Source organism: Strix aluco, chromosome Z (assembly GCF_031877795.1).
Source record: "Strix aluco isolate bStrAlu1 chromosome Z, bStrAlu1.hap1, whole genome shotgun sequence".
NCBI lineage: Eukaryota > Metazoa > Chordata > Aves > Strigiformes > Strigidae > Strix > Strix aluco.
The window spans coordinates 71,320,899-71,338,581 of NC_133971.1; the positions used below are offsets into that span (position 1 = coordinate 71,320,899).

At 40.8% G+C, this 17,683-nt stretch overlaps 1 protein-coding gene across 5 annotated transcripts in view; it reads left to right on the plus strand.

Moving 5' to 3' along the window:
• GOLM1 (golgi membrane protein 1) overlaps positions 1-17,683 on the plus strand; it is a 39,174-nt gene that overhangs the window by 17,196 nt on the left and 4,295 nt on the right. For 4 of the 5 annotated variants that reach the window (XM_074813359.1, XM_074813362.1, XM_074813360.1 and 1 more), the window contains 4 exons: positions 6,553-6,607; positions 7,624-7,726; positions 13,638-13,776; positions 17,542-17,671. In XM_074813359.1, the coding sequence (XP_074669460.1) occupies positions 6,553-6,607; positions 7,624-7,726; positions 13,638-13,776; positions 17,542-17,671 (427 nt within the window). The remainder of the gene's footprint in view (positions 1-6,552; positions 6,608-7,623; positions 7,727-13,637; positions 13,777-17,541; positions 17,672-17,683) is intronic. The other variant, XM_074813361.1, reaches the window with a different exon arrangement.

Sequence of the window (17,683 nt, forward strand, 5' to 3'; positions counted from 1 at the left end):
AAAGAGTGGAAATTTTAGAGTATGTGTAGCTTAAGAGTCAACTACTGTAACATTTCTACCTCTTCACAGCAAAGTAAATGGACAAAAAGGAAAGGAGAAGGTACATTACATATGCCTGTATAGGTTTTCTATTAAGATTCTCACATCATAGAATTCTGTTTTGTTTACACTACCTACTATTTGGCTTTTAATTAAATATAACAATGTCATGAAAGTCTTGTAGCTGCACAGGGCTTATTTTCTCCATTCCACTTGTTGTTGCCCTGCACCTGGAAGAGTAATTTCTTATGCATGTGTGTCACTTCCTCTCTTCAGTTGAGAGGTAAGAAATTGTTAACTTTATAATTTTGGTGGTTTCTACATTTTTGAGGGCTGAACTGCACCATGTCATGGTGCACTCGTCCTTCCTCACAAAAAAGGAGAGTCTAGATTGCTTTTAGCAAAGGATGTGAAACAAGATTGAGTCTGTGATCTTTGAGGATCACTTTTTGGGAATGGAGCTTGTTTTTTGCTTTTGTTTTGGGGTTTTGTTTTGTTTTGGTTGGTTCGCTGAGATTTTTTTCCCTTTATGGAGGATAGGAAAAAGTCTGTAATTTCTGAATGCAGTTCAGTGAGAAATAGATTTAAATGAAAAGGTTCATATATTTTGAGCTTGAAATTTGTTTTAGACTTGCTTCAATTGGTGCTCCTCCACTGAAGTATGCATGAGTGTGCAGCACACAGACCAGCCTAAGAAAGAAATATTTTCTTGGGGATCTTATTTATGAACTTTTTCCCCACTTACTAATACATAGTTAGCCATTAATCTCATGTTCTAGAATGAAAAAGCCTTTTTATGGCTAGTATAAATGGTTTCTTTACTCCTGAAGATTATTTCAAAGTGGTGAAGAAGATGTGTATAAAGAGAGAAAAGAATTGATGATGCGTGTTACTAGGAAAGTGTGTGTATGGGGAGATGTATTTGCAAAAATAGAGAAGTGGGGTGGGAATTTCCAGGTATAATTAAGTCAGAATGTGACTTGTGCTGCGCTGCCAGCATTGTGGTGGGTAGCAGTAGGAGTATGCAAGGCAGAACTGTTCCTTTTCTTTGAAGTAAGGACTTAGATCCATTTGAGATAATAGTGAAATATGTGCCCCCCTTCTCCCTGATTCATTTTAAATGCTTGTTTCTGCTGTTTTCTGCATGTATAAATCTTACCCTCCCAGCTTTTTCTTTGTTCTTAGTTGATTTTGTTCATAGCAGCTGATTTACTGATGCTGTGGCTCAGCTTTATCTCCTTGTGAGAGCTGTATTTGTGAATGCAAAGCCTCTTTTTTCTTAGGTTTTAGTTATGAAACGAGTGTTTACTCTCATCAAGTTCTTTGTCATTTTATTCACAGAATCACAGAATCATCTAGGTTGGAAAAGACCTTGAAGATCATCTAGTCCAACCATTAACCTAACACTGACCATTCTTAACTACACCATATCCCTAAGCACTTGTCAACCTGACTCTTAAACACCTCCAGGGATGGGGACTCCACCACCTCCCTGGGCAGCCCATTCCAACACCTAACAACCCGTTCTGTAAAGAAATGCTTCCTAATATCTAGTCTAAACCTTCCCTGGCACAACTTGAGGCCATTCCCTCTTGTCCTATTGCTTGTTACTTCGTTAAAGAGACTCATCCCCAGCTCTCTGCAGTAGTTGTAGATGGCGATGAGGTCTCCCCTCAGCCTCCTCTTCTCCAGACTAAACAACCCCAGTTCCCTCAGCTGCTCCTCATACGACCTGTGCTCCAGACCCTTCACCAGCTTCGTTGCCCTTCTCTGGACACGCTCGAGTAATTCAATGTCCTTTTTGTAGTGAGGGGCCCAAAACTGAACACAGTCATCGAGGTGCGGCCTCACCAGTGCCGAGTACAGGGGTAAGATCCCTTCCCTGTCCCTGCTGGCCACATTATTTCTGATGCAAGCCAGGATGCCATTGGCCTTCTTGGCCACCTGGGCACACTGCTGGCTCCTGTTCAGCCGGCTGTCAATCAACACCCCCAGGTCCCTCTCTGACTGGCAGCTTTCCTTTTTCCTTTTTCCTGTGCTATACACCCCATGTACTGTCAATGTTAGAAAGCACCTATGTCAGTTCAGTGTGCTTGGGTTAGCTTGACTTATGATGGTAGCAAATGCTGAAGGAGTTACTGTAGTAATGCTTCCAAGGAATATGTTTATGGAGACTACTGCGTAAGGCATTAATTGTATCAAATGCATGTACATAGTTTGGAGTATGTGCTCAAAATATATGCTTTGAAATAATTTATGTCAAAGCTTCCTCACAGGTATTTCTGTGCTATGTTTTGGATTTTTTAAAGGGTAACTTTAACTTCTGTGTTTAAGTGGAGTATGACTTATGTAGACATGTTTTGTGGTGAATAAAAAAAATAAATATGTCTCTGGCAATTGTCATTAAAAAGTTTGCTGACCAGCTGGAGCAAGATTTTTCCATCACTGCTGGTAGCAGTGTGGCTTTTGATTTTTGATTTCTGAAGACCTGCATTGACTCCAATCAGGAGACTGATTTTTCCTCAGTGATAGTTACAAGGACTTCTTTGCAAGACATGTTTGCAAATATAACGAGCTGGTTCTGTGTTACAGAGCTACTCTGTCACAGAAGATCAGATTTTGATATGGTGATATAATGAGTTTCCAAAAGCTGGATTCTCACTCCTAGGGATCATAGCTATTATTTTGTGGGCTGAAGGAGATTTAAAATGTTTCTTCCTACAGCTGAGTTTTGGCCTGCTTTTGCTGAGTGCTTCCCAAAGTTTGCTTTCTTGACCTGAATAAAACCCCAAAAGAAAATAATGTCTGCCTAATACATAACCATGAGGTGAAGATTAGTTTACACTTGAATGACAGGAGGAGGAACGGAAATCCTGACGTTATTGATAGTCGGATTGGAAGCTGGCAGTTGGAACACTGCCCTGTAAATTATTAAACAGTATTTCAAGCTCAAGTTAAACAGCTAACTGTGTTTTTGTGATTTCTTTTCCTGGACTCTTATGCACAAATTCAGGGAGGCAGGTGTGATGGTGCTGAAAGGAAGTTTTATATGCAGTTGAGAAAGACCAAGGCACACTTTTTTTTCCCCTGTTGTGATTTAAGGAGCCGTTTTCACATGGTAAATTATTCACTTCAGCTAATCACAGTGATTATTGTCCTAACATTCAACACTTGTTTGTTTTACTGTCAAATATGTAAGTGGTCCTTGTATTTGGGAGTTTCATTTTAAGAAAAAAAAAAACCCTGAACTACAACACATCAAACTGTAGGAACATAAAATTGCCATGTCATACTGATTTTTCTAGTCCACTGGCAGTTTCTGGTAATGGCCAATGCTGGAAACCCTGAAGGTAGCAATCATGGAACAACCTGATTACATTGCTCATGTATTAGCAAAACTTGGCATTTCCATTGAAACATTAACTTCCTTTCCCAAATAAACCAGTGAAAGACAAATCTGGAGCCTTTTTTTTACCTGTCCTATGAGAAAGGAGAGGAGAGGTATTAAATAATTCTGAGTATATGTTATTCATGTTGTTGTTCTATTTTTTTTCCTTTTTAACAATGGAGCAAGGCCTTTGCTCTTGAGGTTTCACAGTGGTGTTCACGGACCAGCTGTATGTATAGAATGGCATGGGAATATTTCTTTTTTTGGGTTGAAAATGGCTGCCTCTTCTTCAACACATGAATGGCCACCTCTTAGAACTGGGACTCTTTAAAGGGTCAACAGAAGACAAATCTTACCCTCTACTATATGCTATCCCGCTCAGATTGATTGAATGCTTCGCTTTTCCTAATCAACCAGCACTTTTTACAATAGTCTTTCTGAAAAAAGGCACTTATTTCTTTGCATTAAAGTGGTGTGGACATATATACATGAGTGCTTGAGCAGAAACTTCAGGAAACTGTGGACCTGATGTATCCTGATCCAAGACCCCTGCAGAACACTGGGGTTTTCAGGGAAAGGGGTAATGAGGAAATTGGCAGTGAAGGATAAGGAATATGCTCTCCTAAGACTGAACTGGATTGTTTCTGAAGGGTCAGTGGATCTTACCTTTTTGTGGAGTCATGGTTCAAGCCCAAAGAGCAACTGAGCACCACACAGCTCCTCATTCATCCTTTCTACCTCAGGAATGGAATGATCATGGGCAAAAGACAGACTCATTAGGGAGAGGAAAAATAAGAACAGCGATTAATTCAAACACTAACAACAGCATCACTTAACAAGTGGAGTAGGATAGTGAGAAGTATAACCCCATCTTAACACCTTCCTCTGACTCCTCCCTTTCTTCCTGCTTTCTCTACCACCTCCTCCTCCTGCAGCAGGGCAGGGAATGGGGGTTGCGGTCAGTCCTGCTGCTTCTTCCTCCTGAGGGTGAGGACTCCTTCTCCTGCTCCAGCATGTGGTCCCACTTACAGGAGACAGTCTCCTGTAACTCCATGAACTCTCTGATGCGAGTCCTTCCTGTGGGCTGCAGCTCTTCCCAAACTGCTCCATCATGGGTCCCTCCCATGTGTTGCAGTCCTCCCAGTGCCGAACTACAACAGTGGGGGTGTCTCGTCCCACGCAGTGGGTTACGGTGTGTTTCAGTGGATTACGAAGGGGGTGAATCTTGAATTCCCTGAGAGCCTGCGTGCTGGTGGAAGAGCCAGTCTTTGCTCAGCAGAGCCTGAGGACAGGCTGCGTCACCACAATGACTCTGAGGAACAATTGTGCTGGTGACTTTCTTAACTGCCCATTTTAGTGAGTGAATGGAGACAATTTGGCAACTATCAGCTGATAACCCTCTTAGGAATGAATAAAGACACTTTGGCGATGAGACTATTTTCCTGATAACTCGCCAATCATCAACCGATTGGAATTCTACAAAACTTATGAATATATGTAAGAAAGAAAGAGGAAAGAGAGAGGAGGAGTGAACAGGAAAAGGGGAAATCACCACCCTTGGATCCCGCTTTGTTGCAGAGCAGCCAGCTTGGTCCATAGGTGATGGGTTGACAAAGACACACATGGGGTATTGCCTTTATATAGTCTTTTTTATGCATGCACAGTAGGTTATTCTAGAAGGTTTTAATTTTCTCTGGCTTGTACCTGCACAGTTAGGCAAGTTCTGTCTCTGGGCAACCACAGGAGGGAGCAGGAGAGAAACAGCCTACTGCCCCACCTCCACAGAGCTCGCTCTGCTTCTTCCCCACAGGGCACCCCACTCGAGTTGTTTGAGACATCCTCTTTACAAACAGTTTAATGTTTATGAACAGTTTGTGACAGGGGGCTTCCCACAGAGTCCTGGCCTTCTTTGGGCACAGACACCTGCTCTCGTGTGGGGTTCTCCATGGGCTGTAGGTGGACATCTGCTCCACCAGTGACCCCCATGGGTAGTGGTGAGGCGGCAGCCCTGCCTTCTCACCACGGGATACAGAGGGGTCTCTGCTCTGGCGCACCTTCCCTGCTTCTCCTCCTCCTTCCATCCACTGACCTCAGTGTTTGCAGAAGTGTTTCCCTCACAAGTCCCACCCCCCCTCTCAGGTTCCCCTTCTTAAATACGTTACCGCAAATGCACAGCCCTCATTGCTAATTGGCTCGGTCTTGGCCAGAGGTGGGTCGGCCTTGGAGGGGGGAGCTTTGAGAAGCTTCTTACAGGGGCCACTGCTGTAGTCCCCTCCCCTGCTACCAAAAACCCCACCACACAAACCCAACACATGTAGTCTTGAGAAGATGTTCTGTACCAGACTTTCTAAATGTTAAATATGAATCTGAGTTATCCTAACATCTTGCTTGCAGGAATTAATTTAATTTAGACTTGCCTTAGTTCTGTCAATATACATGTGTTTTGGGGCATGTGTATATATGGGTTGGTAGAGGGGGATTGATAGAAGAACAGACAAAACATGTTCCTGTTGACTGAGTCTTCAGAACAAGAAAGAGAGCAAAGTGAGGGAATGGAAGAAGGTCACTCCCAACGCTTTCTTATCAAAGAGAAGGAGAGGATAGTTAGAAAAGTGATACAATGCAAGGTCTTCGTGTTGCTTTTGTAGAGTTTCTTTATACTCTGTGACTTATGCTTTCATAGCTCATCCTTGTATGTGTGAATGCAGATGTATTGATTCCCTGGTGAGAGGGTGGTTGATAGCGAGCTGTGCTATGCTGTATTCTTCCTTCAGAGGATAAATACAGTAAATCTGACAGTGACTGCAATCATGAAATTAAACCAGAATAAAGCAGCAAGCAATTTTAGTAGCAGACTCATTAAATTCCTCTTTTTTTTATTTAAGTGCAGTGGTACCTTCCCCCTGCCCCCCTGCATTTGCTGGGAAATCTGGGTTAAAATGACTGTGTGTTGTCTGTAATAGTTAATCTCTAGAGCAGCTAAAAGTTTTTGGTTTTGGCTGTAACCCAGCACTTTGCAAAGAAAAGATCTTGTTACAAGTGCTTTGGTTGGTATTGTTTATAGTATTAATCGTAACATGGGTCCTTTGCAATTAAAACATTGTTTTCTGTTTTGCTCATTCCAGGCAGTGTTGTTGAGTAATATCACAGTAAATGAACGATTGATCCAGAGTCTACGAGGTATGTCATAATATCTCTCCGCATCTCTCTCATACTGTTTTTTAAGCTACCTGTTTTTAAGCCTTCCATTTTTCTAGTGTGTTCTGAGAATGCTGCCTTTCTTCAAGTCATGGGGATGGTGCAGGAGCTGTTGTGGCTCAGATCCTGAATCTGTATAGTTCCAGTTCTGTGAAGTGTCAGATTAATCTGCCTCAACGGTGGAAGGATTTGTCCATGTAGTCCTTGATGTAGGGCTCCTGACCCTAATGATTTAAGATAGTATAAAGCTAGCTTCTGTGTGTATTGTTAATATATTTATTCTTCATTCTACCTTTTGCAGCGTATTCTTGCATTCCTCCTTGAGGTGTTCGGGTCACATTTTAGCACCGGGGAAATTCACAAACTCTTATATTAAATTTGTCTATTTCATTTCTGTTCATGTTGATACTCCAAAATTGGTGTTAGCAATATATTCCTCAGGAAGACTGGGGAACAGATCCTAAATTCTATAAGCAGGTAAATAGGTTGTGGTGCCTTCTTCTGGTGCCCTCACACAGAGCTTTCTATCAGGAAAAAACCTAAATCATAGATGCCTCTGTTTTTGAGGAACATAACTGTAAATTGCATATTCCTCAGGGAAACATTGTAAGCTTGTCTTTAGATGGCTAGTAAACATGAAAGCCGGTTCGTACTATGTTCTGATTAGTATTTCATAGACTTAAAAGTTTTCCTGGGCTGAAACCTAGCAGCACAAGGGTTTGCAAACAAGTTATTCTTTATGAAGAAGAGGAAGTAAAAAAATGTGTTACACTATTTTTGTTACTATGTTACGCTGAAAGGCTATTCTTACCCAACCCTGTGCATCTTTGATGAATAAATTCAACAATTACCTGTGTGTTTGTATACAAAATGTGGTGAACATGACGGATGGAGTTAGCGTGCTTACTGTTGATCTGTTTGATACTTCTGTTGCAATATATGTAGGTACATATGTGTATGTGTATTTTAATATATATTTTAATCCTGGTTTTGGTCAGAACACTTGAAAGAGTTACAGTCGGAATATGGAAAGCTACAGCTGGATATTTACTGGTTTCAAAAGAACCAGACTAACCTTCAGAGGAAGTTTTCATATGACCTGTAAGTATGTTCTTTCTAAAAGATTGCTTCCAGAGTTGTAGGTGACTTGGTTATAACCCAGAGTATTCTTGTGATAGCTATAGCACTGTTAGTAAATACATTTTTAAAGGAGAAAGTAACACCTGACACATCTAAAATTGCTCACAGTTGATCTTCGAGAAGAGCGTAAACTTTCCAATGCTTGGCATCTCAGTATCTGCAGACTTCTCCCACAGTTGTTGATGTCCCTTCCATTGCAGGAGGAGAAAGGTAGCAATATTCTCATTTAAGAGAATAAATGGGGGAAATGGGGGGAAAATTGAAACACAAAGAGGCTAAACTCTGAAGAAAGTTTAAGAACTAAGATATGGGAGTAGCTGATGTGAAGCTGTACGTCATTATGCTGGCAGAGGTCTCAGAAAATTCCTGTTACGGTTACGGTCAGAGCCATGTGTTCTGCATTACAGTTCATACCTAGTCATTTCTTTTGTTGAGATTTCCCACTGAATTATAAGGCATGGATAACTGAACATAAGTGCTTATCAATATCCTCACACTAAATACACATTTCTGGTATTTCTGGGAATTTCTACTGAGTTCTTTCTGTTCAGTAATGTTCTTGTTCCTTCTATCTGTCTTCACATCCTATTGTATCTTCCCTCTGGTGCATAAATATAGAAAACCAACAGAATTTGCTGTTTGCATGTTCTCATAACGATTTTCCATCAAGAATATAATTGCTTTATGATAGGTATTTTTCCAGCAGACACTGTTTAGCCAGATTTTGTAGAAATTATGACTAAAAGTTCAACATGGCAAAGAACTTGAATTCTGCAGGCCAAACTTGAAATACCTTTTTTCTTTTTTTTTTTTTTTTTCCCCCCCACTTAAGAATTAAGGATTAGTATTAGTGCTTTTGGGATACTTACTGATTACCAGTTGGTTGTGTACTCTTTTTTTAGGGCATTATTACTCATTTAATAATGATGACCCAGATGGATTGTATTACTAGAGTTCTAATAATTTAGGAATTCTAACAGAAAAGTAGAAGGAAGTTGGACTCTTAAGTTTGTACCAACCTTTTATTAAGCCATGTTGCACTTCCGTGTCTGCTAAGGTACTTTTTCCCTCTAAGTTTGTTGTGTGCCATGGTTGTTAAACACTGGTGTTGTTTAGTTAATGACAGAGCTGGGACTCCTGGACCTCTGTTTACAGTTCTTTGCTAGTTAGAGTATCGGTTTGCTAGCATCTCCCTTGTAAGGCTGAGATCAGCAAGAATAAATGGATCTGTAGGTGTGTGTATATGCTGTACAGTCACGGTCTACATGAGAAGTACATCCTTGAAGCACTGGATTGATACAACATGTAAGGCAAATGTAGTGAGTCTGGTTTCAGAAAACTTGGGTTTATTGCCTGTGTCTGGTGAAATGTTTTCAAGTACAGGTCTGTTGAGGAAATCACCAACAGAGCATCCCTGCTTGTGGGAGTGTACTGTAAAGAATCCTTCTTTATTTAACAGAAGAAGGTTGTATTCAGAGGTTACAGCTCCGGGGTCAAGGCTGGCTCAAGGTGAAGAGCTAAACAAATTACAGTGCTGAAGGTGGTTTTGCTTGTGTCAGGGTAGATGTAGAGACAGGCATGGTAATTCAGCCATGTGCTAGCTGAACAGGGACTCGGGTAACTGGTCTGCCTCCAGTTGGTCCTGAGACAGATGCGCTGTTCTCATGGGAGTCCATAAAAGCAATTATCTCAGTCAAGGAGCTGTGCTTTCTTCACTAGCTTTGCTGAATAACAAGTGTTTGTTTTCTATTTCTGGATTTTTTTTGTAGCTATGGAAGTGAGGAAAACAAACTTTGCACTCAGATTTTCATGGAATGATTTATAGCTTGAGAACCCTGTAGTTTTTCACACAGGTCTAAGAGGAACATATATAAGTGTATTTTTTAAATATTGCTTGTTGGAACATTAGAATTTCACTGTTGTAATAAGTTACATTACTGACTTTGCATTGTGTTCTGGTAGTTATAGAAAGAGACATCTGATTGTACTTGGTTGCATGCAGTCCTTTTTGCTGTTACTAAATGCTTACCTAATACTGTAATTTTAAATGCTTACAACCTACCTTCTCCCAATGTGATTATGGGCCTACAAAAACAAGTATTATTAGAAAGACTCAAAGTGTTACTTTAATCCATCTTCCTTACTCCCCTTAATCTTAGAAGTAAACCAACATGTTGCCTCCCTGTTCATCTTGTCAGGAGGGGGCGTTAGACCTGCTTTTGTGCTATGCCACCAGCATTTCTTCCTTTGACTTGGAGTTGTACGGATGAAGGTTTCACACCTTATGTATCAAGTACACTTTGCCCAGTGGAAAAATGAAGAGAGAGTATTATTGTATAATTGAAAATGTTATAAAAAGTCAAATGTCTTTTTTTAACTGCACACATTGTAAATCACTCTTTTTAAACAATTGGATATTGCACTGTAGAAGACAGTGATAAAGTTGGTTGTGTGTGTAAAATACATAAGAGCAAAAATAATTGTTTTTTCTCATGCTCAAGCCTTGAAGTTTCTTAGGATTTTTTTTTTTTTTTGAGCAATCTTAGTGTTTTCCATACGTAAGTCAGCAGGAGTTACCTGAGCTTACTGGTATTATGTGCAAAAGGAGTGCACATTCCTCAGCAATTGATTTACCAAGATGCCCTTGGTGCACACTGTGCCCAGTGTTGTCTGCTTGTGGTAGAGCTTGTTCAGCAAAGACTGACAGCACTGACCCTTCTCTCCTACAGAAACCAGAGAAAAACAGAAGCCTCTGGACTGAAGATATCTCAATATTCAGATGCATTTTGATTCCAAGGAGCTTTGTTTGTTATATAGCCACTTCCTTGGAACTTTTGCCACATGTAAGAACTCTGATAATTAGTTTGGTATTTGCAGCGCTGACAAGTATAAGAGTGTGACTGCACGAGTAATCTTTTTTGGCAGGGATGAAAGAAGCTAATAGTATTATGCTCTTGCAGGCCAAAGGTGCTGTTTCTCACAGTGGGGGTGGGGGCAGCAAATCCAGTAGCCCGCGAGGGGAGAGGCTGCACATATGCTCCCATGCATGCAGAGCATGCCAGTATGTGGCCAGGTACACAGGTTAACATGGGCGCACAAAGCACTCACACAAGCACAAACACCACCAGTTGCCTCATCCTGCTCCCCTGAGGGTGAGGGTGGGGATCCGCTAGTGCAAAACATGTTCATGTACATGCGTACCGGCTGGCACCAGTCCCTGTACCACCCATGTGCAGCTCTCCCACCCCAGTCTGACTCCAGTTGCTGCACTCACACTGCCATACACACACATGCACACACTGAACAGAGTCCCTCAACCAGGAGAGAGTTAAAAAGGCATTTAATAAGAAATGGGACAGACTGTGCTGAGCAGGTGCAGAGCAAGGCCAGACAAGCCCACTGACCAGCAGTGTGTTTACATGTGACCAACTCTGTTTATCCCTTTCCTCATTCTTGTTCCTGTCAGAGATCCATCCCTTTCCGTGCCTTTGGTCCCATAATAAGTCTTGTGCAATCCTGACATGTTCTCCCCCTGCATCCTATAATGTGTCCCCCACCCTGGGCAGGAAACACCTTGGTCCTGTGGACTCATCTTGATGGTTTTCATGCCTGGACACAAGAGCTGAGGCTGACTTGAGACAGCCCTGGGGCTGTGGGGTGGTCTGGACAGGGTTCTCTTCTTCTGAGTCTGTAATTTAGGCTCCCAGCTGCCCTTCTGCCTCTGTGCTCCTTTGGGCTCATGGAGGTGGGCCTTGGATGGGCTGATGGCTCCTGTGATGGGCTTGGGAGCAGCTGGGGAGGGTATTACTTGCTCTCCTTTGTGTGTGTGCAGGTGAGCTCTTTATCACAGAAACTTAACTTTAATCTTGTGAAAGAGAAAACATGACACAGACACTGAATTGAAGAACACTGGTTTTGCACATTTGAAGTACATCATGTCGACAGGACGAGGTGGGGAAACTGGTGGTGTTCTTGTGCTTCAGAAGTTGTATGCATGAGTAGAGTGTTCAGATCTCCAGAAATCCCTTTTACAAGAAGGGAATTCCTTCACAGATGATAAATTAAAAATTATGAGGATTTGTCACAGATGTTAAATGAACTGTATTTTCATGTGCAGTGTGGTATGAAAGAGCATTTGCAAAAGGTTGCTCTATTTCCAACTTTAGGTTGTCTGTATATTGCATCTTTCTCAAGCCTGCAAACTGAGGTGCAGGCAATTCTGATGTCCTTTCATTTCCTCAAAATTAGTGAATGTATGCAGAACTCAAGCCTATGTTGTTTTATTGTATCTGATGTTCACCAGCTCAGGAAACACTGCTTATTTTGATGACTCTTGCATGTATTAGCTTTAGCCAAATCAGACTTCAGAATAATGTCTAGGCAAGAATAAATGGTAATAAAGGTAATTAAATTGTCAGTTCATAAAGGTAATTTATTTGCCAGTTCATAATATATCTGTCTGCCACTCTTCTTCCTTTCTGGTTGTGAACTACAGAACAGATTTTTTGCTTTTAAAATGTGGGGTTGAAGAAGGATGAAAGTGCAGTAAAAACAAGTGACTTGCTGTTGTAGAGGGCATGTGCCCTGAGAATTCCCGTGGATTAGGTAGTAGCTTATTTGCAGCCTGAGAAACTGGAACATGCCTGAACCAGCTGCGTTACACCATGGGTATTAACAGTCTGCCAGAACCAGGCTCAGAAGAAATTCATCCCCCTTGTGTCCTAGGGAGCAGGAGGCAAAACTTGCAGTAGGTTGACCATGTTGTTGTACAAAAGATGCCGAGAGGATTTGCGTGCAGAAAGATGTGTTTGCGGGGTCTGTAGCTGATGGTATACATTGAACTCAAAGTTACCTTAGAGTGGAAAAAAAGGGGAGAGAGAGAAAGGAAAAAAGGGTTAAAAAACCTCAACAAACCGCTCTGCTGATGGTGCCAGCTGGGAAGAGAAACAGTGTGGTCCCCAGTCAAGCCTCTTCTTGGGCACGCTGTCCAGAGCAGTGGGTGCTGATGATGAGATTTTTTCATCACATTTTCCCCTAACATGATGCACTTCTTATCAGGATCCACTCAAACCCACTATTGCTTGTTCCTGTTCAGGGTGGGATCAAAGCGTACTTGGCGTCATATGATAACTGGTTTCTAAGCCTTCTACATGTGCATTATGGGGTAATGCTTATCTGCTTTGTTATTCACTAGGTCTTGTTCTTCCTCTAATATAAACTGGAAGTTATAAAACAGATTATGAAGGGAGTGGGGGAGAAAGGGTGATTTTGCCCTGATGGCAGTCACTTGCCCTGAGAGTTTTCACAGGGTCTTCAGGACAGCCACAAAAGGGGAAAATGCTGCTCTGGCAGCTTCAGGAAAAACACTGCCGCACACAGCCTAGGGCTTACCTGGATGTTACAGAGCTGTGAGGGAAAGGCAGGCTACAGAAGACCTCTGGTGTCACGAAGGTTAAGGCACTGTTGGCACTGTTTAACTATTAAAAGTATATAAAAGATGTAGAATACTTGCATCTTTAGGAAATACACCTTCTGGAACTTAAAATAGCTACTGGTGAACTCTGTTTCTGTAGTACACGTTTTGTTCTGGCTTGCAGCACTGCACTGAAAATTCATGCAGTTTGTTGAGCTGGTCTAACAAAAGCAGTTTAATTTCTTCCAGTAGAACTTGGGCTGCCCGCACCATGAGTTTGTCTTCAGGACTTACGTTAACATCCCATTTTTTCCTACTGACTTCTCAAATGTAAGCACAGATAATAGAACTAAGTAATTAATGGGGAAAAAAAAAGGAATAAACCAGTTTACAGAAGAACCATTTTAGAAGAGTGTGGATGAAAGTTAACAACTGCTCGCTTGTTTATGTTTTCTCCAGGTCACAGTGCATCAGCCAGATGAAAGAGGTAAAAGAACAATGTGAAGAAAGGATAGATGAGCTTACAAAAAAGGGAAGTGATGTACCACAAATCAAAGAAAACAAAGACTTCTCAGAGGAGTCAAAAAAAATTAGCCAGGTTTGGTTTGGGTAATTTCTTTTTCTTTGTAATTTTTAAGGGGTTTTCCACCTTTCTGCTATCTCCAACTAACATTAGCCCACCTCACCAAGTTTTGCGCTGCTTTCCTTCACATTTGTTGAATGTTTCAGATCTATGGGAAATGGAGTGATTTCAAGGACATGACGGGCAGAGGTCCTGCAGGAGACTCCAAATCACTGTGTCTCTGAGACGGGCAGAATTTGAGAGGTGATGCTGGGAGTGGTGTGGAGCCCATTAAAGAATAAAGAATATTTACACTGCTGAGCTTTGGTTCACAGTTCCTTTTGACTTTGTTAAAGGACTTTGTTGCTTTGTATGTTGAAGGTTTGTGTTAAAGATGAGGATAAATTGTGGGTCACTTCAGAGTAGCAGCAAACTTTGAGTAAGATATTGTAGTCCAAGGGTCTTTGAGGTCCATCAGCTGTGAATTTCAGAGAAATCCTATTGTCAGCCTTTTATTGTGGGAATGAGGGGAAGATCAAATGTCTTAGCTGTTTGCTTTTGGGTGTTCCAAGTCAAAGAACCACAAAAGGTGTTGCTGTATGTGACATGAGAAGGCTCACTAGGATAGGGCAGGTTGCTGCATAGAGTGGCTGCATGCTAGCTGACTCTTTCTTCCTGGGGTACAGAGTGGGAGGAAATTCTGAGAAAAGGAAATTTAAGGTAATCTTGTCTTGGCGTGTGAATTATTGATGCTTCTTCAGTGAAGCAGGATTTGGTCAGGAATAGAACTTGATTGATTAAACTTGAAACAGATGGTCCCGGAAACATGCAATGAAGGTCCTAAGTGAAAAGGTAACTAATTTATTTCTGTGTACTGAAGTAGCCCTTTCTTGAGGACTATGAGCACCAGTTACAGAAGTTACATTTTTTACATGCAGTTGCAGTGGGGTGTTTCCCCCATATCTGGGTAGCCAACTCTCATTGCAGTGGCAGTCAGGGTTGGTTTCTCTTTGGCTCTGAAAAGGCTACTAGAAGAAACAATTGATGACCTCTGAAGTGGAAAGGGTAAAGCAAAGAGGATTGAAGCTGGGTTTTGCAAATAGCTGGAAGTGGGTGGGAGAAAATGACTGAAACATCTTCCCAGAGACCCCTAGGTGGTTAGGTAATGTTTTCAGTCTGTGTCCAGTCCCTTATGTAAAATGGTGGGGGAGAGAACTGCTGAAGTTAGTCACCTTTTATCCTGGGAACCTGCATTATATGAGAGCTGCAAGATGAACGAAGTGTTAGACAGGAAATGCTAGCCAGTGACCCCTTTAAAAAAGAAAGTGGAAGCTCTTGTTTGTCAATAATTTTTATCCACAGTGTCAAATAAGTAAATAAATAGTAAAATACATAGTAATAATAAAAAGCCCATCATTTGGAGGTGATGTTTGTTTGACAAACAAGTGTATCTTGTTTAATGTCAAGATGTAAAATACTATTTAGAAAGTTGATGTGGGGAAGACCATACTAGAGGTGGTCAGCTTAATTTCTAGTATGGCTTTGCTGCAGATTTTCATTACAGTTACTTGCACCAGATGCTTTTTTGTTTGTTTGTTTTGCGGTTTGGGGCTTTTTGTACCATTTCCAGTTTGGAAGGGAAATCATCCCAGAAGGAACCTGAGGAGTTTAGCTGAAGCCCCTCTGCAGGACAATTTCAGTCTCCTGCAACAAGTCCCATAGCTGGAGGCAATCTTTGCTCAAAGCAGGCAGGTTATCTGTTCTCCTTTTAATCTGTAGATAGTTCCAGCTGAGATAATCACTAATATAGTTACAGCCTAAATAAATGCTGTCTGCTTGTGTTCTCTGTTATCTGTGACAGTGTTTCTTATGTCAAGCTGTAACCTTCTCAGTTTATTTGCCAAAGGATTGCAACTTTTTGCTTGTACAAAAGCTGAGTTGTTTATCATTAGCACAAGGTGACCCTAAGGAAATCTATCTATGTTTTTGGCTAGTGTTTTAAACTGGAAGAATTCCTGTTTGTATGATGTACATGCTTATATAAGGGAAGGGTCAGAGTTGAAACAGAGAAAGAAAATGGAATGTTGGTTGGTTAATAAATATATAGCCTTTCTTACAACTCTGTATTTTAAGGAATGACGTATACTTCTTGGCTGAGGAATATACAACATGTCCCAATTAACTATCTTTTCATCCAGCCACTTGAAAAATTTTCAGTATACACTCTTCTAATTTATTCGACACCTTCATTAAAAATAGTACACTGAGCTAGAAATTTAATATAAGTTAAGGGCTTTTGCTTGTTTAAGAGGTAATTTCTTGCTATTAAGTGCAGGCTCAGTATTTTTACAGAATTTATGCCCAGCATAAATGGTCTTATGTTCAGTTTCTGATGATTTCTATTGTAGACTGACCTCAAGAGGCTGTATTATTTATAAAACAAGCATTTTAAAATACAGCATTTTTGTTTTAATGACTGAAGGAAGATGAGAGTTCTTTTGAACTCCTTACTGCAATAACCAAATATTCTGTGGTAATACTTGCTTCTCAAGCTTTCGTAAGAGTTAATGTTTGATTATTTGTTGTTGATGTTGGACTTCATGGTGTTGACCCAACAAGGTCTTCAGTTCTGCCTCTCTTTGACTGAGCTTAAACATTTTCAGAACAGCGAAATAATCATACTCTACAAATCCTTTACAACTTTGGCTTCTTGGCTATTTAACCACTTCTTTCTGCAGACATTTTTCCAAATGACTGCACAAACACTTGACAACCTATTACTGACCTGCTTAAAACAAGGGGTAGCTACAGTCTTATCAACAATCGTAACAGAAAACTTTGTTGACTGTATGACTTTCTATACTGTAAGTTTTCCTGTTCATTTGTATAGTAGCAGGTATAAAAAGGTTTATGTCTATAAATGTCTGTATGCTTGTTCTTTCTCTGCATCTTTCGATTTTTTTAAACAAAACAAAAACCCAACAAAAAATCCCCATAGAACAGTTTCATAACAGTCTGTTTTTTTGTGCTGAAGCGGGTATAGCACAGCAGAGGGTCCAGGCACATTTCATGTTCACTGTCTGTGTGAACTGAATTGACATAGCTCTCAGCCAATTAAATGCTAATATGAATAAAAGTTGTACGTAGAATTTTAATTGCTAAATGAGATCTTCAAGGTGGTGTACATCTTAGCCATTAATCTTTAAGCACCTCAGATGCTGACAGCAGTCTCGTACTGGTATTTAACACATTCTTAAGTAAGCTTCATCATGTTAAACTGCTACTGTTGTCTAGTTGGTTAAGTTATTGTTCTTTTAGTCCTACATTCAACATCGTTTTAGACCAGGTTTGCTTGACTTAAGTCTCCTTATGCCCAAACTCAGTTTACCTGTTCCTGCAGATTACCAACAGTAGTTAATGCCATCTGTTTTTTTGTTCTGTTGACGGTGACATGGTAGCAGGGCAGAAATGGAGAAATATGTGGTCACAGTTCTGTGACCCTCAGAGAATAACAGATAGTGTTTCTTGTGAAACACTTAACCGTGAACAGTTACCTCAATGTTAGCTGGAATTAGATTAAAGAAGGTGTGTTAAATTCTCCCCGTGTTGTGCTGTTACATAGAAACATCACTGCAGATTCAAAATCACATGGTACTTCAGTCACCACTATAAGTTTCAGTCCAAATATTTCTGTGTTCAGATTTTTTTTCCCCCTACTGAATTCTTACTTAACTTCCACCTCCTTTTCCAAATCCAGTAGTTATATAGACCAATGCTTATCTTTGTACATTCACTTTATAGGTTAATATTCAAATGCCAGCTGTGAAACAAACTGAGTTCAAGCAGGCAAACTTGGAACACCAGAAACCCAATGAAGATGCACCTAAAGCAGTACCTACAGTAAAAAAGACAGATCCGCTGCAGGCTAAAGGTGAGATGTAAA